The sequence below is a fragment of the Hippoglossus stenolepis genome, chromosome 2, assembly GCF_022539355.2.
Source record: "Hippoglossus stenolepis isolate QCI-W04-F060 chromosome 2, HSTE1.2, whole genome shotgun sequence".
Taxonomy (NCBI): domain Eukaryota; kingdom Metazoa; phylum Chordata; class Actinopteri; order Pleuronectiformes; family Pleuronectidae; genus Hippoglossus; species Hippoglossus stenolepis.
In genome coordinates this window covers 3,454,298-3,479,055 of record NC_061484.1, presented here as the reverse complement: position 1 = coordinate 3,479,055, position 24,758 = coordinate 3,454,298, and the positions used below count along the sequence as shown (strand labels likewise).

At 41.0% G+C, this 24,758-nt stretch overlaps 2 protein-coding genes across 4 annotated transcripts; one reads left to right on the top strand and one right to left on the bottom strand.

Moving 5' to 3' along the window:
* Positions 1–1,029: 1,029 nt before the first annotated feature.
* On the top strand, positions 1,030–8,726 carry LOC118116255. 3 transcript variants are annotated; one of them, XM_047344134.1, is made up of 11 exons: positions 1,030–1,283; positions 1,367–1,424; positions 2,203–2,529; positions 3,045–3,158; positions 3,246–3,358; positions 3,907–4,003; positions 4,087–4,223; positions 4,357–6,074; positions 6,550–6,654; positions 6,765–6,850; positions 7,612–8,726. In XM_047344134.1, the coding sequence occupies exons 1-11, from the start codon at positions 1,228–1,230 to the stop codon at positions 7,924–7,926; spliced, it is 3,126 nt and encodes a 1,041-aa protein (XP_047200090.1). In that variant the 5' UTR covers positions 1,030–1,227; the 3' UTR covers positions 7,927–8,726. The 3 variants fall into 3 exon arrangements, with proteins under 3 accessions (XP_047200090.1, XP_035023653.2, XP_035023681.2); XM_035167762.2 differs by having other exon boundaries at positions 3,246–3,360; positions 3,894–4,003; positions 7,627–8,726; XM_035167790.2 differs by having other exon boundaries at positions 3,246–3,360; positions 3,894–4,003.
* Positions 8,296–21,528, bottom strand: LOC118116239 (integrin alpha-L). The gene is made up of 13 exons (XM_047342159.1): positions 21,344–21,528; positions 19,147–19,264; positions 18,746–18,837; positions 18,516–18,598; positions 18,309–18,423; positions 18,153–18,205; positions 17,815–17,957; positions 17,339–17,582; positions 14,639–14,881; positions 14,333–14,534; positions 10,274–10,437; positions 9,520–9,636; positions 8,296–8,310 (listed from the first exon to the last, which is right to left on the bottom strand). Exons 1-13 carry the CDS (start codon positions 21,399–21,401, stop codon positions 8,296–8,298), a joined length of 1,647 nt encoding a protein of 548 aa, XP_047198115.1. The 5' UTR covers positions 21,402–21,528.
* Positions 21,529–24,758: the final 3,230 nt, after the last annotated feature.

Below are 24,758 nucleotides of genomic sequence, written 5' to 3'. Positions count from 1 at the left end.
ATCAGGCAGGGAGTTCCAGAGCCTTGGGGCCCTGACAGAGAAAGCCCGGTCACCTTGAGTAGCAGGCCTTGACCTAGGGACAGCCAACAGGGACACGCTGGCCGATCTCAGGTTACGACCGGGATTATAGGGAGTCAAGAGCTGCGAAATGTATGTGGGGGCCAGCCCATGTTGAGCTTTAAAAGTTATGAAAAGTATCTTAAAATAAATCCTGAATTTAACTGGTAACCAGTGAAGGGACGCAAATAATTGGCGTGAGATGAGCCCTACGGTTTGTTTTTGTTAAAATAAGAGCAGCAGTGTTTTGAACGAGCTGCAAACGACTTAGTACGGTTTGGCTGAGGCATGTATACAGGGCGTTGCAATAATCCAGATTTGATCCTGAATACTTCAGCTTGTGTGTTTGTGTGTGTATCTAAGCATTAAAAACAATAAAGCAAACAAAGACATCTCAGAGACTATGTAGTGTGTACTGTGACTTTCCATTGATCCATTGATTGGAGTGAGTGTGTGTGTGTGTGTGTGTGTGTGTGTAGGGGGTATTCAGGAACCATTTTACTCACAACTCAAATTTGTGCTCGGGGCAACACACTTGAAGATGAAGATAAACTTGAGGCTAAACTTGAGAAATAATTATAACCACACACAGGCAGGCACAACCAAGCAGACGGATTTCCTATTTAGAATTTTTTTCAGAATAAAACAATTTTCACAAAAATGATTTATTCAAGAACATGCAAGGTTGAAATTAGGGAATGAAAGACTAATACAAAGAAAATAACGACTTCACACAAAAGTGTTATTATATTGGACTAGTATATATATTTGGTTTAGTTCAGGGGGGAGACATTTGTCGACAAACAGAACAACTGGTCATTTTGTTCACTGAAGGAGACAGTGGAGCTGATACACGTGAAGAGGACGACACAGATTTACTCAACTGTAAGTGACAACTACAGCCACAATGAGGCAGTAGAGGCCAACTGTTGTAAAACCTCAAAAGAGAAGAAGAAGAAGAAGAAGCAGAAGAAGACGAAGAAGACGAAGAAGACAGAGCTGTAACGTCAGTCCAAAACACGGAAGAAGAGGGAGACCATGCAGTGACGTACGAAGGCATGTGAGAAACCACTGACTGTAGCTTTAGTCAAACTGTTGTAGCCAAGACAGAAAAACTGCAGGATTTTCCCAAACAAACCACAAATATCTGGCGAAGAAGAAAACAAAAACATGGCTTTCGCAAACCTGTTCACGGGATTATCTATGGACCAAGACGTCACACACAGGTACGTAGCCACACTTGAGTGTGTAGCTTTGTTGTGTTTGAAGAATCCCTCATGTTTGTCTACGTGCTTGTGTTGTTCCACAGTGGAGCTGGAGAACGAAAGAGGAGAAGCCAGGCTGAGCTGAGAGGCCCCGACAACAAGGTGAGTTTAGTGTCATTCTCAAGTCTGGCTTGTATGGAAGAACCCATATGAATAACAATCATAAATTATATACAATCACAGAAGTCCATAATGTCGAAAATGAAGTACGAAGGATAGAAATAATAATAATTTATTAAGGAGAAAACTACACTATTTCACTTCATACAAGAAACACAACTAACACAAACTTATTTTCTGCTTCTGTCCAATTCCTGACGTTTCTTGCCTTCCTTGATGCAAAGTTATCAATTACACATCATATGAAATCTGCCCAGCAGTTGTATGGTCAAAGCTAATAATCACACTGACTGATTTTACTTATTGAATACGTAGGCTACTGTACAAACATAGATGCCCCAGATTCCCCTGCTCCCCCTTCTTCAGGCTCTCAGTGGAGAAACCTGAGGTCGACCTCCCCATCTGCCTCCTCTGTGCTTCTGACTCTCAGCACATGATGACTCGTGCTTTTCTTAAATTGGTCAAATAGTTCCTCTTAGCACAACTGCACAAGAATCAAGATCCTATCTAAATCTGCCACTGCTTAAACATCACAAATTAGAATGGCAGAGCTCATACCTCCACCAAGGCCCGACAGTCCCCTTAAAGGGATAGTTCACCTCATTATCTACTCAGCACTATGCCGATGGAGGGGTGGGTAAAGTGTTTGTGAAGTAAATGTCCACTGATATCTTTCACAATATGAAATTTGTATTTATGGACTTGAAAACGTTATGATAAACTTTACAATGTGTAACCTCTATGATTTCCTTTTCCACAGAAACAAGGTTATGAAGCCCAGAGTAGCTGGACGTACAAACCCAAACCCTTTAAAGATGATGATTCCACTGAACATTCGAGGACTGGCTTCTCCAAAGACTTGATGCACAACCACAGTGATAATTCTGGCCACAATAACATGCATCACAAAGGTCAGAACGCTAAAAAGAACTACAAGCAACAGCAACAGAACAACCAGGGGGATGGCAGGAGAAACCAGCATCATCAGAAGGATAGAGGAGGATTTTCTAATGGAGGTGGCCACTATCAGACTAGATTTACCTCAAGAAAATTTGGAGGACAGGGTAAACGAAAATATGCCAATCAGGTAAGCAAGACTCTTGACCATACTGTCAGGAGAGATATTAATTATTAGCAGCCTGTTGTCTGCTGCATTTCAGCTGTATACTGACAATTAACTAGGCCTTATAATAAACAGCCATGGGTCTAAAAAAGTTTTGACAATCAAGGGAAAAAAGTTAAACAAATGTTAAACAGATTATAAATAAATCAGTAACAATCAAAATGTATTGTTGTGTGGTGAAAGCTATGGACATGTCTGAATGTAGATTTTTATTTCCTGAACTATTCACTCATATAGTCCAGCTGGGTCCCTGGAAGTATTTTCCTACAGACGTGGACAGTCTCTATAGCAACATCAGATAAGGGAAACTCCTAATTGAAGCATTTAAACAAGTGCTCTTACAAAAAAAAACAATTGCCCCAAAAGAGTTAGGGGTACACAAATGTGAGAGGATATGAAAATGTATTTAAAGAAATATTTTATATATATATATAGGTTTAATGTGTTAATCTAATTGTCATGCTCATCTTTCCTCCTAGGATTTTAAAGTGCCACCCACAAGACTTATGACACAAGAGTTCAGAGAGCAGAATGCTTTGCTGGTGGATGGACAGTTACTTTGTCGACATTTCATTTGGGGACGGTGCATCAAGGCAGGTTATGACAAACGTTGACAAGTTTCAGTGACTAAAAATGTCTCATTGTACTGACATTACTTTTTTCTTCTTTCCTGTTTGCAGGGTGACGAGTGCCAACTGAAGCACATTCAGGGTTCGAACGATATCATCAAAGAAGTTTGCAAGTATTACGTCCAAGGATTCTGCACAAAAGGGGAGAGCTGCCCCTACATGCACAATATCCTTTGGTTTAACTGCAATAATTGGTATAACTTGTGTAGTGTCCACTGTAAACCTGTCTGTTTGGATTAGGCTGTTTGTTTGGCCTGTGGTGATGCTGGTTGCAGCTTTCTTTCTAAAACTGTAAGTGACTGCAGTATTTGACACCTGCTGCAGGACTCCTGTTTATTCAAAGGTTTCGACTCAGTATGTGGACCCCGAACTGGAGAATGTGTCATCTCTGCTGTTGTCCTGATCGACAACATCCCTTAAACTGGTGCCACTGCTGCAGAGCGCTGGTTGCTCTTTATTCAAAGCTAGTTCATTTAGAAAATGTTGAGATTTCAAATGGCAGCAAATTTGACACAGCACTTCCTTGGGCCTTTAACAATGCACATGGCAAGCGTGAAGCTGATCAGATGAATGGTTCTTGAGACACAGAGATTTCTGGAATTGGTGGATATACTGTATCATTCTGTCCTTAATCCCTGCTGGTAATTATTAGAAACTGGAGGCTGTTGAACATGTGATATTTCCTTTACTAAACAGAACAGTCCTTTCCCTGCAAGTTCTTCCATAGAAAAGGAAAGTGTTCTCACGGGGTAGATTGCAATTTCTCCCATGATCCACTTAATGAGACCACTAGCCGACTGTTCGAGGAGGTGTGTATGTAAATATTTCTGAGTATTTTATATGCTGTACATGTACAGTGTGTGTAAATGTTTGCATTTACTTCTCACTGCAGGTATTAAAACGGGACAAGGACCTCTATGAACTTTCAAAAATAGACGAGCAGAAGTCTTCAGGACAACCAGCAAACACAGACGAGACTGAAATTACAGAGTCAAAGAAAACCCCTGATGTACTAACACAACCACTCAGGTATGCAGATTCAAACTCACACCTGTCATGGAAACATTAAAGTCATTCTTGTATCGTATTTCATCGAATAATTAATCATCCGTACAAGTTGTGACATTTGGGTTTAACTGTCACCTGATGCTTTTAATTTTAGGCCGATATTTTACAACAGTGAAGAACCAAAGACCGAGCAGGAAGTGTTGTTATGTAAGACTGAAGAACAGCGTGAAATCCAGGAGACAGCTGTCCCACCAGAAGCATCAGATAGTGGCCGTCCTCACAGCCCCCTGTCAACTCAGCTTAATCACCAGGAGCCAGTTTGTTATTCAGTCGAAGCAGTGCTCAGACCTCAGCTATTCAAACCATTCCCTAGTTTCTTTACAACTCCTGGAAGTCAAGACTATGCATCTCTCTCTGGTCCACAGAATTCCTCTGATTGCACTTCAGGCTCTGCAGACCAAAGCAAAGCTCCCTACTCTGTGGATGTTGTCAGGTCTTGTAAATCAGAAGTAAGTTTTATCGTTGGCCACACATCTTCCCCTCCTACTGCACAGTATGTATCATATACTCCAAAAACTGACCGTGAACAGCGCACTGATCCTCTGCTGAGCTCAAACACTGACAAGGTCTCGTATTCTACGAATACCAGAAATGAAGCAAATATATCCCAGGAGAAAAAGTTCAAGTGCCTGCCATCCTTCCACACGTTCTCTGACCTTATATCAAAGACATGTCCTGATCTTACTGTGGCCAGTGGGGATGACAAGAAACACGTTGGGGAAGTAGCTGCATCCTTGAAACCTGCTCAAAGAGCTTCCCGTGAAGTTAAGTCGGAGTTGTTCTACTCTCCTGCCACAGTGACAGAGAAGTCCGCGTTGTCGCATAGAAAAGTAGATATTCAAAGAAGCCCCCACCTGCTTGTGGATACTTTACACTCTGTGAACTGTAAAAGTGAAGGTGTTTTTCCTTTTGCAACCACTAAGCTCAAAAGCCAGACATTTAATCCTCCACAGATGCGGCCATATCTCTCTGGTCTGACGTCTAAATCACAAGCCTTAGCAAAGCCTCTTCGTCCTTCTTCAGGTTTCTCAGTGTTTAAAGGTGGAGCTGCTGTTCCCGCTGAACCTGTCACCAGCTCCGCCGAGACAAATAATGCTGGAAACTCTGACGTTCATCATCTTCGAGCAAAACAACCCAGTGAGACCCATGAGCCCTCCAAACAACTCCAACTCATCCTGGAACCTGGCACACGACAACCTAATTCCTCTGAAGCCACAGCAGAGTGCAGCAGCAACATGGAACATTGTGGCGATTCTTCATTTGGACGTAATAAGACATTCTGTAGCCTGTTCGCAAGCCCCATCACTGACAGCCAGAAGCTCACTCCAGATTTTGTGACAACCTCCACTTCTCGTCAATCTTCCTGCTCTACTCCGCTGTCCGCACATTCCAAGAGTGAAGATTATCACGTTAAAACTGTGGCTGAACCTGACAAGGCCTCTGCCAGGTCCTTCCTCGGCCTCTTTTCTGCCCCTCTCAGTGCTGCTCCTCTGCCATGCAAGGAGACTCAGCCAGATTATTCAAGGACTGCCTCCTGTACTCAAGAGTCAAACCAGTTGTCTGATAACGTGACTCATTCATCAGACTCTAATCAAAGAGCTTCCAATGCAGAGACGCCTCTTCCACGTCTGGTCAAAACTTCTCACAGACCAACATCTCCTAAATTCTCCTCTCGTTTGAAAAATGAAAATGAAGATGATTTGTCTGAGGCTGTGAGTCAAGCTACAAAGCAGCAGGTGAATCCTGCCTGTCTCGAGATCTCTTCCAGTCGGACTCCTTGTGGCGACAGAGCAGGATCATCCACAACCAAAGGTAAAGCCATGTCACATGTCTTATGAATAGCAGCATGCAGAGACAGGACTTAATGTATAAATTCCATTGCGGAGATCATGTGATTTTGTTAACAGCCCATCAACATCGTCATTTGCCTTTTATCACCAAAATCTCTGACATCTTCGATGGCTTTTTCAACTTGACATTTGTAGCCTTTTTTTTGTTTTTTTTATTTTGCGTTTGTTGCGTGTTAGAAACGTCATCAACACACCCACTCGCTCGCAGTTAATCCTGCATAGGATCTCCTGATTGATCTCCTCCTAAGATGCTGGCAGGAGAAACTCTGCAGGAGCCTCTCACTCGAACATCTGCGTTCACACATACACCCTCTCCGGAACATGTCAGGAGATTATCCACAGTTCAGCGCATGTCTGAGAGCAGCTTTTGTGTTGAGCTGAGAACTAGATGTGTGCTGCTGAAGTGTGTTGTTAACTCTCTGTTCATGGATCTGCAGTTGGAGCCACTTCTAATTCAGTTCTGAAGACTCTCTTTCTGTGTCTGAGTCCATTTGAAGAGGGTGGAGAGCAACGGCACAGTGCTCACATCAGTCTACCTTCAGGTGCGTGCTGTATATGCATCCAGTGAAAGTAATTTATATTTATATCCATGTACAACATGGTATCATCCTGGTAGAACTGAACAGAAGTCTTGTTTTTATTGCTTTTTCAGAAAGTGTAAAGAAGGAGCAGAGCAGCACGGGGGATGTCTTTGTTGAGCCACAACGGAAGAGGAAAAAAAAGAGACGAAAGAAAAAGGTATCAGACATTTTACTGTGAGAAGCACAAGGCAGCTTCTATCCCCTGTCAGTGGTACAGAGATGTGCCTCATCAACGATCAGACAGTAAATGATGCTTGAACATTTTTAGTTCTTTATTAGTTTCACAATTTTTTACCTTTATTACTCAATGCCATCATCTGACAAGTCTTGATCTCCATTGTAAGTGCAAACAGATCATTTAAGGTGGTACACTGTAGTTTTTTAATCAAACTGTGGTGTGAGTTGGACTCATTAATGTCTTGTAGGGGCTTTATGGTACAAAGTTAGAAGATGTATCAGGCTTATACCTTAACAACTTGTTGATATTAAGTTTCATTTTTTGATTGGGGTTTTTCATGGAATTTGTTGAAAGTAGAAATATACACAATCTTGCTGCTTTTGTCAAGTGCACTCACAGTTTAGATGCTATTGGGGCAGATTCTTTTTTTTATGTGTCTGTGCCATTATTATGTCGGCATTATTTTTGGGGGTTTTCCGTCTGTCAGTCCCATTCTTGTGAACACTATCTCAAGAGGGAATATTGAGGGAATATATTCTTATCTGGAACAAATGTTCTCAGGGATTCACAGAGGAACTCATTTTCTTTTGCCATGTGAACGTGATACCTCAGGAACACCTCCAGGTCATTAGAGTTGGGGGATATGCTAAAATCTTCTAATCAGCCACTGTCTGCCCAAAAATGTATGTTGTGTGTGGCAGCTGATGACTTTGTGCCTCTGTGTGTAATGTGCTCCTCAGACTCCGTATTCCCAGCAACAGTCCACTGAGAAGAGTGTTGCCCACTCCACAGAGCATCAGACCTCTCTCATCTCTGTGGAGGCAACAGTCGGGTCGACCTTCAGCGCTCCAACTAGGACTGAGCCTCAGGTCAGAAACTCTGGCACACACAACTTGCCATTCAGACCTGTGACGCAACTGACGCAGCATCACGTCCGACCGAGACTGAACAACAGCTCAGAGGAAGGAAAGTGGGGAAATGGGAATGTGTCGGTCACACCCCTCAAAGACCTTTTTAAGACTTTAGACACCACTGTTTTCAACGTCGGGCATTAACATTGGACTTACTTTTGTTTTATCTCTCTAACATTCTTGAAAATCTAAATCTTTTATTCTTTTAGCACCAATGTTGAAACAGTGAAAGTGAATGTAGTTATTATCTGAATCAAAGCCCAAGCTCCTGATCTCTATAACCTGTGTTTACATTTTATTTGGATGTTTTAGAGTGACAATCTGTTTACTTATCGTATATGTTTGCCAAAGGTTTTGATTGAATCATATCAGTGTATCCAAACAATATTGCTGCTACGTTCGTATTTATTGCCAGTTTATTGGGTACATTTACTTTTTAAAATACAAACGCCCTGATAAGCTGGTAAATGTGAGTGTGTAATGCATTTGTTTACATTCTCCCTTGCTCTGTGCTCAGTCCTGGTAACCCTGTTTATAGGGGGTACACAATTTCAAACTTACAAGCTTTCTTATGCATAAGTTGTTTGAAACTATAAGACTGAAATTCTTTTATTCTACAGTGGAATGCCATATATAAACTTTTGTGCCACAAATCTTATTTTTGTTCTGTGTAGATAAAATATTGGAAGATAAGATACTAAAGACTTAATTCGTTCAATTATATTTGAAGATTCTGATGTAAAAAAAGTCATATTCAGACAGGAAAGATGCTGGTTTATTAAGCCAAATAAAATGAACATTTTATTTTTTCTCATTGTAAAGTATGTAAATTACATTTTGAACAATGAGTACCATTCATCAATACTCCACCACAAACTTTGTATGCTGTGCATATATGTAAGATATGTGTATGATGCATGCTTATTAAAATGATTTCTTAACAGAAATATGATGTAATAAGTCAACTTGTGAGATGGTAGAGAGAGAGAGAGAGAGGGCGGGTCATATCATGAGGTCAGCGTCAAGTCCTGCCTAGTTTTTAAAGACAGTTTGTGCGCCTCCTGCAGGGGATGGGCTGCACTTTTGCATTATATGTTCTCATATGGAGTGTCAGCCTGAAGAACAACATCTGTCTCCTTCTTCTCAGCTTCCTCTTGAAGCAACCAAGCTTGTGTTGGAAACATTACTTTTCAAAGGGAACCTGTAAAAAAGAGATTGCTGCTTATTTGAAAATACAGGGCAGGAAGCAGATAGTTGCACTACATTTTTCAATTTGTAAAACGGAACATGCAAATGAAAAAATTTGAGTTGAACATGAACAGTACAAAAAAAGGTTTAGAAAACTTGATGTATGGCCTTTATGTTTATTTCATGTATCGAATTGAGGAACTATAAAGTTTTCATATTGCTCCACACAGATATGTTGATGTTCCTGTCTCCTCAGCAGAAGCTTGAGTAAATGTTTAAGTCACTTGATTCATGATTTATTCAAAAAGTCCACGTCACATTTTGCTTTTATCGATAGAATTGTTTTTTCCACCACAATCATTCGTAATTTTTTTCACATTATATTTCAGCATTTCCACTCCGGTTTGTATATCTGATAATTTTAAATATGCTTAAAATCTGGAGGATTTTGTGGAACATCCATTTCACCTTAGTTTGGAACCTGTTAAGAGAAAGTCTGTAAGGATACAACTCTATGTGACGGCCTGCAGCCATCTGCAGTGCACATACCTCAACAGTATCCGACCTTCTGCTGTCCACGTTCAGGGCGGCACTCGCACTTTCACTGTCGACTTGGGAAAAGTTGAATTTGATGCTGATGGGTGAAAAAGTGTCTTTCAGACATTTCTATGAGAAAGGGAGAGAAGTCATCTGCATATTGTTGAAGACATATTCACAAAGCAGAGATTTTTCATTTTAGAAATTGATTTCAGCATGAAGATGAGAAAAGAATAAATAAATGTACAAGATTTTGACGGCTAGTGTTACTGGTATGTGACTTGAGAGTCCAGTTTTATCAGTTAAATGTATCATGATGTGACAAAAAAGGTATTGCTACATGGAGAGGTGGGTCGGTGAGTATTTGAGCTTGAATAACAACAACAACAGAAAACAAGTAAACTAAAGCATGCAGCAGATTTCCATACTGATAGCAAGGACCCCTGTGATCCTCACACATGTCCCTTGGAATAATTAGACACAGCCTACTTTTCATATTTTGTGAGAACAACTAAAAACATTTCTTAGAAAGACGTTCAACATGTATTAAAATTATTGTCAACACAGAATACCCATATATCATGAACATTGTAATGAGCGAATTTCCATCAACCCCCCAGGGTCCTCTGATCCCAATTTGAGAACCACTGGTGTTGGTTATGGAAGCAATGTACAGTGTAGCGACATGGATGATATTTATATATAGGTGGTAGGTGCTCTAAAACATATGTGTAGAGTATGAGTGTGAATGAATTGGTCTCCATACAGGCATGTTGACAGGGTGCTCGAAGCAAGTTTCATTAGCCGTCAGGTTGCAGGTGGAAGTAAGACTCCTGGCTGTCTTGTCATTTCCAAAGAAACCTCGGTAGGTTTGTCTCACTGGATCCACATTAAGCATGTATGAGATGTTCAGTCCTGAGCTCATCACGTCTATAAGGACACACAGCAAGATTAAAGTACCTCAGTGATAGGGTGTGCACTATTAGCAGCTCTTAATAAATCAGTTCATTGGCTCCGGTCCTTACCGGCTTTGCTCTTTGTGCTTTCTACCATTTCAAAGCAGACTTTTAAGGTTCCCATGGGTAACTTTTCATCTGTTTTGTCCACACAGTTAATCTTCTCAGTGCTTATTTCCTCAGGAAGAAGAGATGTGCGGTGACGTTGAAGACAGGACGGGACCTGAAAGATATTAATTAAAGATTAAAATGTATTAAATTAATTTTAAGAAATAAAAATGTATTATTAGACTGTGGTGGAAATTGGTCAAGTTGCAGAGACAAGTTGTCTTTGTAAGGCTTCTGCAGAAAGGATCACACAGGCAAGTTGGAGGTTGCAAGTGAGATGAAAAGTGAAGTGTGTGGGTTACCTCCTGACCCAAAAATACACAGGGGGAATGTTTTGTTCTGTGACTGGAACATATAGTCTGTAAAGGTCCATCCTAATAGTGTTAGAGAGGAAATAGTATCATGTATGGTTAGGGTGTTGTGTCAGTCAGCCGAGTTCTTCAAAAAAAGGACAAGCACAGTCCAAGCACAGACTAAAGCAAAGGTCACTAGAATTCAGATGACCTCAGGATCAACTTCTGCAAGGCATGAATAGACAATGGGCTCAGTTATTAAGTAAATTTCCATTACAAGACGCTTATTTCTAAAGGATGATGGTACACTATTGCATAGAGTTGAATCATATTTTGGTAGGTCGTATAGGAGACGGTTGATATTAGTGCCTTTAGTCCTGCTTTACACCTGCCTGGATGAAAACACTGCTGGTGAAATTAGATTTGATATTCTAATTTCTTTTATCTATAACATTTATTAATATGTTCTCAAGGTTCAGGGGCTTGTAGAGCTCTGCGATGTAGAGCCTCGTCATGTACCATAAAAAACACTGAGTGTATTGACCTGGTTACTTATAGTGCTTAGTAGGTTCTCAGGTAAGGTGTTAACTCTTTCTGTATAGTGATTTGTGAGCAATTGTACACACTTAGCCATAGAGCATGCACGTCACAAAAAAACCCTTTTTATCTGATTCTGATTCAGACTTGGCCATACTCTTAAAGGTTCAGTGTGTAGTATTTAGTGACATCTAGTGATGACGTTGCATGTTGCAGCTGAATACCCCTCACCCCACCCTCCCCTTATAAACATGACATAGAACCTGTGGTAACCTTCAGTTGTCATAAAAACTCAATAGTGTTTAGTTGGTCCAGTTTGGGCTACTGTAAAAAACATGGCGGCCTCTGTAGAGAGGACCCCTTCCAATGTAAATATAAAGTATTTAAATATAAAGGTTCCATTCTAGGGTAGATAAAACAATGATTCGTACAATTTAGATGAAACACACTAGTGAAAACATCACTAGGATTATTTTATATTCAATTTCTGCCAATAGATCCTTTCACTTAAAGGGGACATAGCATGCAAATTCCACTTTGTTAGTGCTTCTACAGGTTAATGAGGGTATCTGGCATGTCTACCAACCCAAAAACTCTGGGGAAAAACACTCGCGTTTTGTTATAGTTCCTCTAAGTCAGAAACGTCATGCTTGAGCGACTGATAGCGCTTCCTGGGTATTGTGTCGTAACAATACACTGGAAGTCTCCCTACATGGTCTTGGCCCACCCGTCCCTCCGCCCCCCCCACACTCGTTACTTCCGGGTTTACACCGGAGGCTGCGAGGCAGCGCAGCGCCGTTCCCAAGCACGCAGCCGGGCTGTTCACACGGGACGAGCATTTCTCCGCTGGTCAGCCCGCGATTCACTCACATGTGGCATTTGTCTGGATCGTTGGGACTGGGAGGCTGCAGCAGCTGCTCGGGAGCGACCGCTCGCTCTCCCGTGCGTGAGCTGGAATTTGTGTCAGCGCCACACAGCCAACAGTGTGGAGGACTTCCGCAGTGTTCAGCGCTACTGTAACCCCCGAACCCCGACATTCAACGGGTACAACAACAAGCGGAGAAAGCAGAATCGCGGGCTGACCTTATATATACAGTCTATGGGGCTGACCAGCGCGAGAAATGCTCGTCCTCGGTGAACAGCCAGGCGGCTGCCGGGCTGGAGAACGGCGCTGCGCTGCTCGCGGCGGTCTTCCACACTGCCAGCTGTGTGGAAGACTTCCGCAGTGTTCAGCTCTACTGTATGCCGGGTTACAGTAGTTCCGCCGGTTACAGTAGTTCCGCCGGGTTACAGTAGTTCCGTCGGGTTACAGTAGTTACGCCGGGGTACACCGACGCGGAAGTGCCAGCGCAGCGCCGTCTCCAGCCGCAGCCGCCTGGCTGTTCACACGGGACGAGCATTTCTCCGCTGGTCAGCCCCATAGACTGTACATATAAGGTCAGCCCGCGATTCTGCTTTCTCCGCTTGTTGTTGTACCCGTTGAATGTCAGGGTTCGGGGTAAATGATGGTCTTCATAGCCCCCCACCCCCACTCTTTCTCTCTGTCTGTCTGCTTGTGTGCTTGTAGTGGATGGGCAGAGGGGACATTTAATTATGTGATTGGGAAAATTAAAACTCCAGGACAACAAGGGAATACAAAGTATGGGATGCATATTTGATAATTTATATCATATAAAATATGTAATTTATATCGTTTAAAATCATGGGGAGAGGGGGAGGGGAGCTGGCTCATTAGCATTTAAAGGAACAGGCAGTCAAAACAGGTCGCTCTGTGGAGGGCTGTTTTATACAGGGTAAAAGGGGCTGTTTTAAATGATCCTTGTGGTATTTTGACCAAAGTATGTTACAGACATTTCATTAAGACCCCAAGGAACCATATCAACTTGTGGTAAAATGGGCATGCTATGTCCCCTTATCTAACACACTGAACCTTTAACGTACACAGTATCCATACCTCAAGACAACAGCCATGCCCTGTGGGTAATCAAAATATCTGAAGTCGTCCTCTAAATTCAATGTCCCCATCAATGGCCATAATCATGAAGAAGTCTCATCTCGGTCTAATTTCCTGTCTATGATTCTCTGGAATAACAGATTAGAAAAATTGAAAGTGTGCACGGTTTGCCTACAAATTCCTAAATTACTCATTAGAAGTGGTGGAAGCAGATGATGCTCGATAGATGGGGCAACATCTCTGAGAGCCACACTGCAGCCACTATACTTAAAACAAAAAAGAGCCATGGGATCCCGTACATAATGTTGAATATCAGAACAATCTGATAATCAGTTTTAAAAGTCACATGCATTGGAAACTCATGGATGTGGTGGAATTTAAAAGTTACCAGTGTGTAGGAATTTATTGACATCTAGTGGTGAAGTGTCATGTGCTGAATACCCCTCACCTCACCCCCACTAAACATGAAATAGAACCTGTGTTAACCTTCAGTTTTCATAAAAACTCAAAGGGTGTTTATTTTGTCCAGTCATGGCTACGACAAGAAACATGGCGGCTTCCATAGAGATCTTTTTAAAACATTTGAAATTAACTAAACTAAACAAAGTTTCAGAAGTTATAGCTAGAAACAACTGAAAAATGTTCTGATGATAATATCGCCCTCAAATAAATCATGTCCTTCAGAGATGTGAGTTTTGTTTATTCAAAGACACTTTTTATACTGTGTAATGGGGAAATAAATACATATCTGTCGACCTTAGTCTTGATTTTAAAGACAGATAGTAAATAGGAGAATAATAGAAATTAGGAAAGTTCAACAGCGTCCCCATGGTGGATTTGACCTGGTGGGGTGGGTTTAAATGTATGCTGTATTCACTGGGTTTCCTTGATCCACTACTGGTTAATGTGTGGTTGATGAATCTACCCACAGCATGTCAGTGATGACAAAGATATATTATGTCAAGTTTTTCTCAGGCTCACCTGGCTGAAAGTGCTGCGTATGCCATTGTGTCTGTCACCAAGGTAGATGTACACAGCCCCTCTGTTATCATCCTCAAGGGGGGCTCCAACGGCAACGTCTCGGAGTTCGTCTCCATTAAGATCCGCAAGGCTGGAAATGGTGGTGCCAAATCTGCCCATGGATGGTGCTGTCACATTTAGTACAATTTCCAGTTGCATCTGTAGAAGTCAATTCATTATGAAAACAAATGCATCAATTAAAAAAGTAAAGGAAAAAAATAAGAAGCATCACAGTTTACGTGAAGCTTTATCGCTGCCCCCACCTTCTCAGAAAGTATGTAGACATAGATCCGGCCTTCTTTCTTCTCATGGGGCTGATAGAACAGGGGAGCTCCCACCAACAGGAAGTCAGTGTTACCATCTGAGTCGATATCTACTGAGCACAGCTCTGCACCAAAGTAGGAGCCAATCTGAAAATGTGGGGCATACAAATGCAAAGTGTCTAAACATGCACTTGCTAAAACATTTTTGAAAAATCTACATGTATTTGAGTAGAGTAAGGATAATCATGTATTGTGCTTCCAAGAGCTCTGTCATTTTCTCACACGTTTACAAAAAAAGTGGCCAGTGCAAGGGAGTTTTCTGGTTTCCTCTCAAAACCTCAAAAATAGTGCAACTTTGCTGCCACGATGATTTAGCTGATGTCCTTGATTGCTCAATGAAACACTACTAACAGGGCCTGGTCACCTGTTAAATGAAGCTTTCTGAGTAACTTTGTAAAGTAAATGCTGCAGTAGATGCATATCTGAGGGGTTCTAGCAAAGCTGTCTCAAAGGTGAAAGTAAACCTGCACCTTGCACACATTCGTGTTCTTCATTGAACAGCTACTTTAATGAGAAATATTTAAAAAAGTTGAGACTGACCTCTAAGGGCTGCATAACAAAAAGACGTTTGTTAACTTGCAGTGGCAGATTGTAAATTACCAGCTAGCGTTTGTGTTGTATATGTTTGATAACTCATATTATAACAACCTTTTCAAGATAATTTATACCTACCTAGGTACCATTTGAGTGTTTGGGCTGCGGCCCCCAGTACCACCATCAATCACTGAAAAATCCGACCTGTCCTGTATTATCAAATGTGGTGCACCCATAAAGTATAGAGAAACAGTGTCCTCTTGCCAACAGAAATGGGTATCCTGCAACAGTGACCAATCACTTACAACCCTGAAATGTCTACTCACATAAATCTTCATTTAAAGCCCAGTGCTTTACAATACAAAGCTATTTAACTGTCAGTTACATACTTTGGTTACATATATGTCTCTGCCAAATTAAACTATTTAATAAAGGGGCAGGTGATATGGTAATGATTATTACATGACTTTTATGTAGGAATCCTTCTTCATTTGGTGGATATACCAATTTTGTTCTTTTCCTTCCATGGAACTCTTGGAAGAGCCCCCAGCTATTTGAGCCACTGAACCCAGGATCAGCCATATGCTGTCAAGCAGAAAAATGCAAGTCTAGTCAGAGCACAGAAAAGTGGAGCTACCAGTGGGTGCTATGTAAACTCCTCAGTCAGAACTACTGCTGTCAAACTGGATTTGGTCACTGAGGCAGTAGAAGATTGTTGTTTCATCCAGAAAAAACCATGGAAGATTGTAAACAGTGGTCCCTCAGAGACATTTGCTGTTTTCAGGGGAAGATAACTTCCTGTTTGTCTGCACCTTTGTAAGCCTGTGATTTTGAATGTGCTCAGATTTTTGTCTTTTTCACTTTACTGGGTATAGAAGACAGCACTGAATCCACTCCCCAGGCCATTTCATCAAGTCAAAAGTCTCCTCCCGAGCCACACTGGAGCCTTAATATGGAACAAAACTAGTTCATGAAGTATTGGTGTATATAGGCTATGGTTTTTTGTTATAACATTGTTTGATAGAGAGAGGAAAAGAAAAATATCCAATATCACCTTCCATTTTAAAAATCCTTTTTTGAAACTTTTCAGTATTCCTTTCAGTCCGTTAACCAGTTCTCGATTTTGAAGGCATATTGGTCTGCTGGTTTGAAGCAATGGCTGTGAATTTGTCAACAGCATCTTTGACCTGAAATCAGAATGCAGTTTAATATTATGACCCACGTCTAAGTCTGAGGTCGTAAAGAGAAACAGCACAGGCTGAAAGGCTGAGCTCTAACATGATTGTTACACTACCATTTGAAACTTTCAGCTGCTGGTAGAAACATTTAGTTCTTTTCTGAAGTGCAATTGTGCATCTCAGTAGAGTTCCATGAGCTGAATGTCTGTCTTGTATGTAGAATGCATATCTGTGAACCCGGAATTTGAGACACATAATGCGTTCCAATATGAATAAAAAATAGGATAAAATCAGGTATTCAGCACTCTGTAGCAGTCAGAAGAGGCGGGACAGTGTGCCCCTCAGTCTGTGGACCAGATTCAGCAAATCTTCCTCTAAGTCTTAGAGTCCTAATTCCTCTGATAAACAACAACCTGCAGTCAGCAACCGAAGTAAACCATGGGTCAAAACCACCATCAGATCATTTTGATGAACTGAGGCAAACATTCACAGCAGTAACATTCACAGAATCACTTCCTTTTTAGGAGTTTGTCTTTAGAGTTAAAGCACAATGTTGGTTTTGTTGCTGCAATGCTTTATATCAAGCTGAACTGCAGCGCTTTTGGTTTTACAAGTTGTGAACTTGGGTCTGAAGATGGATTACTTAACAGACCTCTGTAATAGCCGACATGCAATTTATGAAATTATAACTGCAGGCCTTTTTTTAAAGCCTAATACAAATGTCCCAGGTTACCAAGGGACCTGTCGCAGACTATCAAATTCAGGCAGGATTTTCTTTTTGGCTAAAGAACACTAGGAGTCCTCCCTCTTACATGAGTATCCTCCCTTACTCCAATTCTTTCTCATCCAGGAATAAAGTAGCAGAAGTCAAAATGAAAAATCTCCCATATTACCCGAATTCACCCTATATATACAGTATAAACCCTACACTTGAACAGTAGCTCAGTATGAACACAGGACAAGAGAACAAGTGAACTAGTAATATAAATAAGACAGAGTAATAAAACATCAAATCACAGCTTACCCCAATGACAAAGCGAATGATCTGTTTGTCATTATATTCTTCAATAATCCCATAGTCTCTGTCACTGGGATCGCCATCTGTGATTATTACCAGAACTTTAATTGCATCAGGAGAGGCACCTGCAGCTGGGTTTTCCAAGATATTTTTCCTGAAACAAACAAATAGCAAAGTGTTTTTTTAAATGCTCAGAATAAACAAAACTCCATCTATAAATATGAATAAATCAGCGATTATAACTTAAATAACATGCTCATGATCTTAATGCGGCACTGGACCAGCTCTGATGTTGAGTGATATCCCTCAACAGTAATGTCAACATGATTCCTTGAACATCCCAGATTGAGAGTTTGAAACTGTTTGTTTAATGTCACTGAACTCACATCACAAATTCGAGGGCTCCATGTGTGTTGGTCAGAGCTTCCATGTGGGGTTCGTTCATAAGTTTTCCAAGAGCGCTGCCATCTTGATAGTTGTTGAAGTCAAATACCGTCCTGTGGTTTGAGGAGAACTGAACTGCTGAGAACTGGAAAATGCATGAAACAGACAACACAATACAATTTAACATAACACTATTTGTATATAATTCAACAAATAAAAGTCATGAACTCTTTTATGTTGCAGTGGAGCAGTGACCTTGATTGATAATAATTCATGGCTGTCCATTATGGCATCCACTATCAAATCTTTTATTTTGTTAGAACTCAGCTCAAGGTCCTGCACTGCCTGATCCATCAAAAAAGAACCGGAGGTCCACTGTCTTGTTGGTACATTCTGAAAAGAAATATGCAGAATAAAGAAATTGTTTGTTTGGACAAAAACATGAAGAACAAGATGTGAGCAATGGAGACATTTCCAGTCTTTCGTCATCTCTTACCTTGGAAAGCAGGAGTGAAAGAGGAGATTGTCTGAAGACTATGTGTCATCTTGTAACACACACTGTTCAGATAGGAGTTTTCATTACATTCATGGGCTACACTTGGGCTGCAAACCTAAGTCCAAACATAAGAGGTAAAGGAAATTAGATTCATCGCATTGATTTGTAATGGTTTTATCTTATTATTGGCCTTAGTGGTTTTCTTACAATGAACTGGGAGCTTGTGGAGTCTGCGGCGATCGACATGCCGAGGAGCTTCACTGGTAATGTTTCGTTTTTCACAGTAATGTCTGAAACAGTAGCATTTAATTAGTACTAGAATAATGCAAAACATTTCAGCTACATTATCAAGTCCATATTTCTGTATTGTTGAGAAGTGTACTTTGTGTGTGGTTAATTGTGTAACATTGACTGTATTCAACACTGTATTTATATACCTTCAGCATTGAAACACTGGGTGCTTTGGTTTTGGTCAGGTCTGCATACTCCTCCAGATCCATTGAGCTGCAGCGGCGCAGTGACGATTATCCTGAGAACGAGGTGAACAACCATGAAAACAGTCATTTGAACCATTGAAGTAATCACGGTGGCAGGAGCAGCACCATTACAACACAAAGAAAATACTCTCTGTGCGAAGCAGGATGTGAAGTCATGCTTGTGTGCTGAACAGCAAAATCTGGATGCATCCGTCAAAGTGATCAACAACAGTTCTTCACACCTCTGCAGTAGAAGTTAACCTCACTTATCTTCCGCATCTACTTCTTGAGTCATAAGGATTATGGCGATATCAGCAACAGTAATAATCAACTGAACCTCCAGGTTGAACATGCAAACTTACCCTTTGTTTGTGCCAGACATGAACTGAAGCACTTTGTATCCAAAGAAATCTTTCTTTTCACCAGCATAGACATCGGGATTTGTTGCATCAATGTTGAAAGCCAAAGAAAGAGGGGCGGCTGCAATTAAAAAAAAATTACTTTTCTTCTAATCTTTCTTCTAATTCTTTTTTCTTTAATCTAATTCGGTAGTAGTAATATTCGACAGTTTAAATATTGTATTTAAACTTTTGTTAATACTCAACACTACAGTTAAAACATTGATCTACTATAGGTCTACAATGTTTCCTACACAATTATTTTCAGATTGGAGATTCTGCACAAATGATCATATTCCAATTTTTATCAAAGAAAAAGTAGATAGAAAGTAAAATAGTGAAATTATCTAGGCAAATGGTTTCATATCCATCAACATCATGCTCTTACATATTCATATTTATTTCTAAAACACGAACACACCTTTTGCTACTTACCTGGATAGTTTGATATACATAGTATACTGTAACATAGTGTTGCTCTCTAATATCACAGCCAGTCTCACCTTAAAAGTTAAAAGTTAAGAATTATTAATAAATCAATTGCATTTCTACATCTTCTTCCTTGTCCAAACCCACTGCAAATAAAATGGTGACAGTTCCTTTTCATTTTCAAAACTGATCTTCGGCTGAACTGACACTGGCATCATATGATCTTCTTGACTTTTCACACATGCAATATTACCCCCTGTAGATGTGAAAAGTAACGTTCACAGCATGAAAAGCAGAAAAAACTACTTTCTTCTCCTCAAATTTTCCAATTGTTGACCTCGATGTACAATTAAACCTTAAATGCACGCAGCATTGATTTGGGAGGATATGAATATTGCAAATGTTCAAGGAAGTCTGGATTCACCAGAACCTTCCATTCTTTGTTATCTTTATTTGCCCTTTTATTATGTGATGTATGTATTGTCAAATAAGTAGAGCTTTTAAAAGATGTTTTTTCTTGTCTATTTATGTAGGCTTGAAGCTGTACTAATCATCTTTTACATTTTTTTTCCGATCAAATGACTGTGTATAAATAGAAAGGTGTCGTAAACAAACTCACAGAGAATCCACCGCCCAGCTCAGGGGTCAGCTGATATAGATTCTATTGATCTGTGATCTGTGATCTCTGGTGCACTGAAAATCAGTATCACACAGATCGACCCGTGAACCCGAACCATCCCAAGTACAAACAAAGAATATAATAATAATTCTGTTAAATTCTATAGATTGAGGACATCACAGCTTTCTCTGAATTTAATAATCCATATGAGTTTTGGATGATTAAAATGCAGACATGAGATACCAACAAGTTCCCTCAAATAGAAGTGTTTTTGCCTCACCTTTGAATTGGATCTTTTTTATTTCAGGCTGGGTTCAACATCGTCTTCACTCTCACATTGTATTATCCACAGCAGCAGCAGCAGGTATCAGTGTTTATTAGTGACATCACTGCTGTCCCATGAATCGCTCTTCACCTCCACCTCACTAACAAACACACCTCATGTCAATGTCAGAACGTTTCGCTTCCTCTTCTCATCGCTTGATGCGTGACTCCGTCAGGACTCCACTGATTGGAAACGATGGTCAGCAGCATGGCAATTTAATATTCATGACGTGCTTTGCATTGACCATTTATGGTTGAAAGTGGGCGTGTGGGCTGGATTGGAGCAGATCCACGTGCGAGAAACGTTTCCAGGTGGACTGTGATTTATAAAGCTGACAGTGCGTTGTTGTGCGTGCTACGGTTTTATAAATCAGAATGTTATTCTTTAGCGTCACGCCATTCCGCCTTTTGTCGCGTCATTACACTTTTAGTATGAATCCTACGCACTGTTTTTATAAATGAGACCCCTGCTGTTTTGTTCTCTCACCAAGAAAAGTATCGTTTCAAAGAATAACCCAGCAAACAACTATTTTCTAAAGCCCTCAAGCTCCCATTTTACCCAACTATATCTGCTCAGCAACAAATATTCAAGTTGAAAGAGTCCATTTATAAGGTTTGCAACTTTGCATAAAGAGATTTTTTGGTAAAATGCCAAAAAAATCTATTAGTTTCAAACTGAAATACTCAAATACACATTCTCACATTCTCCAAAACTCACAAAGAGCACAAACCCCTTTATCTCGTGGAGAAATTCTGTCCGATAAATAATAGGAAATATTATTTTCTTACCAAGCGCCACCATGTAGGTCAGCAGGAAAATATGACGCTGGTCTTTCATCTTCCACATCAATCTTCTCAAGGCTAAAGATGGTGCTGCTTGACACTTATGTACCCTATGTGCAACACTCCCTGTGCACTTTTTAAATGTGGGCGTTTCCGTAATATGTAATGTATCTCTTCCCTCACACTTTCCCTTTTCTTTTGTTGCGTAATACGGTGGCCCTGAGAGCTCAACGCACTGCAACTAAAGAAAACACATGCAAGTGGACAAAACACAAGCAAAGTAAGAAAACATCTTTATCAATTTCACAACGCTGGCTTACAAGACATTACAGAAACGTACGCAGCAAATACAGAAACGCGCAGCAAATACGAAGCAGCGCGGCAAATACAGAAACGACAAGAGAGTGTTTCCAGGGACAGCTAAAATGATGGACACGTCCGTTTGTTGTTGCTGGCGCAGTTGGAGTTATTTAAGTCGGTGTCAAATCAGTGATCTTGGAAAATTTGCTAAACTGTAAACGTTTTTGGTTATTTTAATAAATAATAAACTTTATTGCACAGATGTATCCTGTTAACCCTCTGAGACCCACTGGGCCGTATACGATCTCAAATATCATGTTGTCTTTAGAGCGTCATGACTCCTCTGGTCTGAGCGAGACATGCCGTGTTTTCCTGTTAAACTGAATAAACAGCGCTAACAAGCCCCTGTTCGTGAGGCAATGTATTATCCCATATTGGTAGAGATCAAGAGTGAGCAGCCTGTCAAAGAAACAAAGGTTTCTCTTCCGAGCTCTGATCTCACTGTGCGTCTCTCCGAGCGAGTGAGCGGGGGCGGAGCCCCGGGGCAAGTGTGTGTGTGTGCTCTATCTGGGAGCACACACACACACACACACACACACACACCTGGCCTGATACGATGATGATTTTAAAAAAGTAAATGGAATTGCTAGCTCTACGTCCAACCCTCCTCCTTTATCTGGGCTTGGGACCGGCAAAGTGACCCAAAAGAGACACTGGCAGAGTTACTTAGGTTATTTTTTGAAGTTTTTGTTTGCCATTTTTTTAGGGAGGTTTCATAAGTTTGGTTTAGTTCTAACCTTATGCTCCACCTAGGAGCCTACAACAAGTCACAGTAAAACATAGACATTTTGCCATAACTATAACATTTTAAACATTTTTTTGTATAGACGGTTTTAACTTGACAACAATAACAATCTGAATGGACCAAAAAGAGACATTAGAAAAAACTGTCAAAAACTGTTTTTTTTCAGACCCCCCTCCACACACACATTCTGTGCTGGCTCACAGAAAGAGTAGGTCATCTTCATTTGGGTCAAGGCTTTCTATGGCAGGTTCAGCAACTGAGGGAGCTGACTTAAATGAGTAAGAAGCTGATGTGCCAAAAAGCTGCAAACATTTATCAGACAGCTAGTGCTCTGCTTAAGCCTCACCAGACAGCCTCAGACCATATCAGGACATACAGGATGGAGTTAGGGTCTGCAAAAGGACATCCCATTTCTAAGTTTGCTTTTTACCCACACTCATCACAGCTGAATAATCTCTTGACTTCAGCATTCCGAGTGTGGCAAGGACAACACAGACACAGCAGCCATGGCAAGTTCCTGAAGCGGGTTGATATCAGCTGCATCCTAAACCCCAAATCTCACTCCTTCCAGCACTTTATGGACCCCATTGTTAATCGTCATAACGGAGGCATTGTTAAACCCTATCCCCAGAGTTTCTCTTTTAAGACAACACTTCTCCAGAAAGCCACAACAGCTCGGGCTATAGATCTGGCATCTCCTTCCTCCAACTCAACAAGCCCAAGAAAGTGTTGAGACAATTGTGTGTTTGGTGTCCGATGAGTACCTTATCACAACCCCAGCTACTTAGAACACTTATATCTGTGGACTCATCGAGAGGAGGCTGGCTTGCTAGTCACCCACATCTGCATTAACTTTTTAGAAAGTATGGTGCTAGAACACCATTAATCATTTCCATGCTTTGTCCTGTATTTTGAAGTGAGTAGCAACCGTGGAGTCTGAAAACGGCTTTACATGCTTCCCCAATGTGATCATGCCAGCATGGAGACTGTGTTCCTTAATAGCTAATGCCATGAGTGGCTTCTTGTGCTTTTTTTGGTAATTTTTACTCATTAATGGCAACTTGCTTTGGGTGGAACTGTTGCAGGCTTTGCCTTTTGAGTATGTTTTTGAGTTGTCATGTGTTTTATATCGCAAGATTTGGCGTAGCAATCAGCCTTACAATACAGGCAGTATGCCCGTGTATCACCTCCAATAAACGGCTTCAACCAGCCTTTGAATTCAGGGTTTGACTCCCACTCCTTTCTGTATTTTTGAGCGTACAGTTTAGACGGAGACATGATGAGCTAGCTAGCTAGATGTTTAGCTCATGTCACCGAGAGGCACACACACACAGTGGACGAGGTGAGTAAGTGACTGAGGCTGTGTGAGTCAAATGCAGTGATTTATTTTAGTGTGACAGTGAAGAAACATTGACGTTTACATCCCGCTCACAGACAGGGCGGGATCAGCAACGGCTTTATTGCACGCGCAATTCATTTACCCAGTCTGGGGACGTTGAGCGCGGGTCTCCCCCTCTGCTCCTGACTGCAGCTGCAGGCTCCTGTGAGACTGACCGCCTGTGAGTGCATTGGGACAGCGGAGGGGCTCACTGCAGCACCACTGCTCGTTGAGGACAGCAGCTGCAGGACGACGTCGTCAGAGTCTCAAAAGACCAGAAAAAGTCGCTAGATTTGTCGCTAGTCGCTTTTGACAAAAAAAGTCGCCAAGAGGATTTGGAAAGTCGCCAGATTTAGCGAGAAAGTCGCCAAGTTGGCGACACTGTTACTGACCCCTGTGTGAAACCGAATTTGTTTGATGTATTGGACGTTTTTGTGTCTCCTGTGGCAGCAGTGTCCATCACTTTTAGCTGTCCTCTGAAACACTTCCGTTGTCGTTTTCTGTATTTGCAGCGCGTTTCTGTAATGTGTTGTGTTGTGTTGTGAAATTGATGAAGATGTTTTCTTACTTTGCTTGTGTTTTGTTCACTTGCATGTGTTTTCTTAAGTTGCAGTGCGTTGAGCTCTCAGGGCCACCATAGTACGTAATAGTTTATTTCTCACTCATTGTTACAGGAAAAAAAGATAAAGGAAACTGTTGGTTATTAATTGACAGCTCCAGAGGCCCAGACATTATTAGCACAGGATTCTCATAACAGGAGGATGATGATCACTTGCTGTGATAGTGAAACCATCATCAGAAATGTTGTACTAGTTTACTTCCAGTGATGGAAGAAGTATTATATTTAAGTAAAAGCTATGGTGGAATGTGACAAAATGTATTTACACAAAATCTCTACTTGACATTGAACATGTAATTTTTCTTCGCCCACCACATTT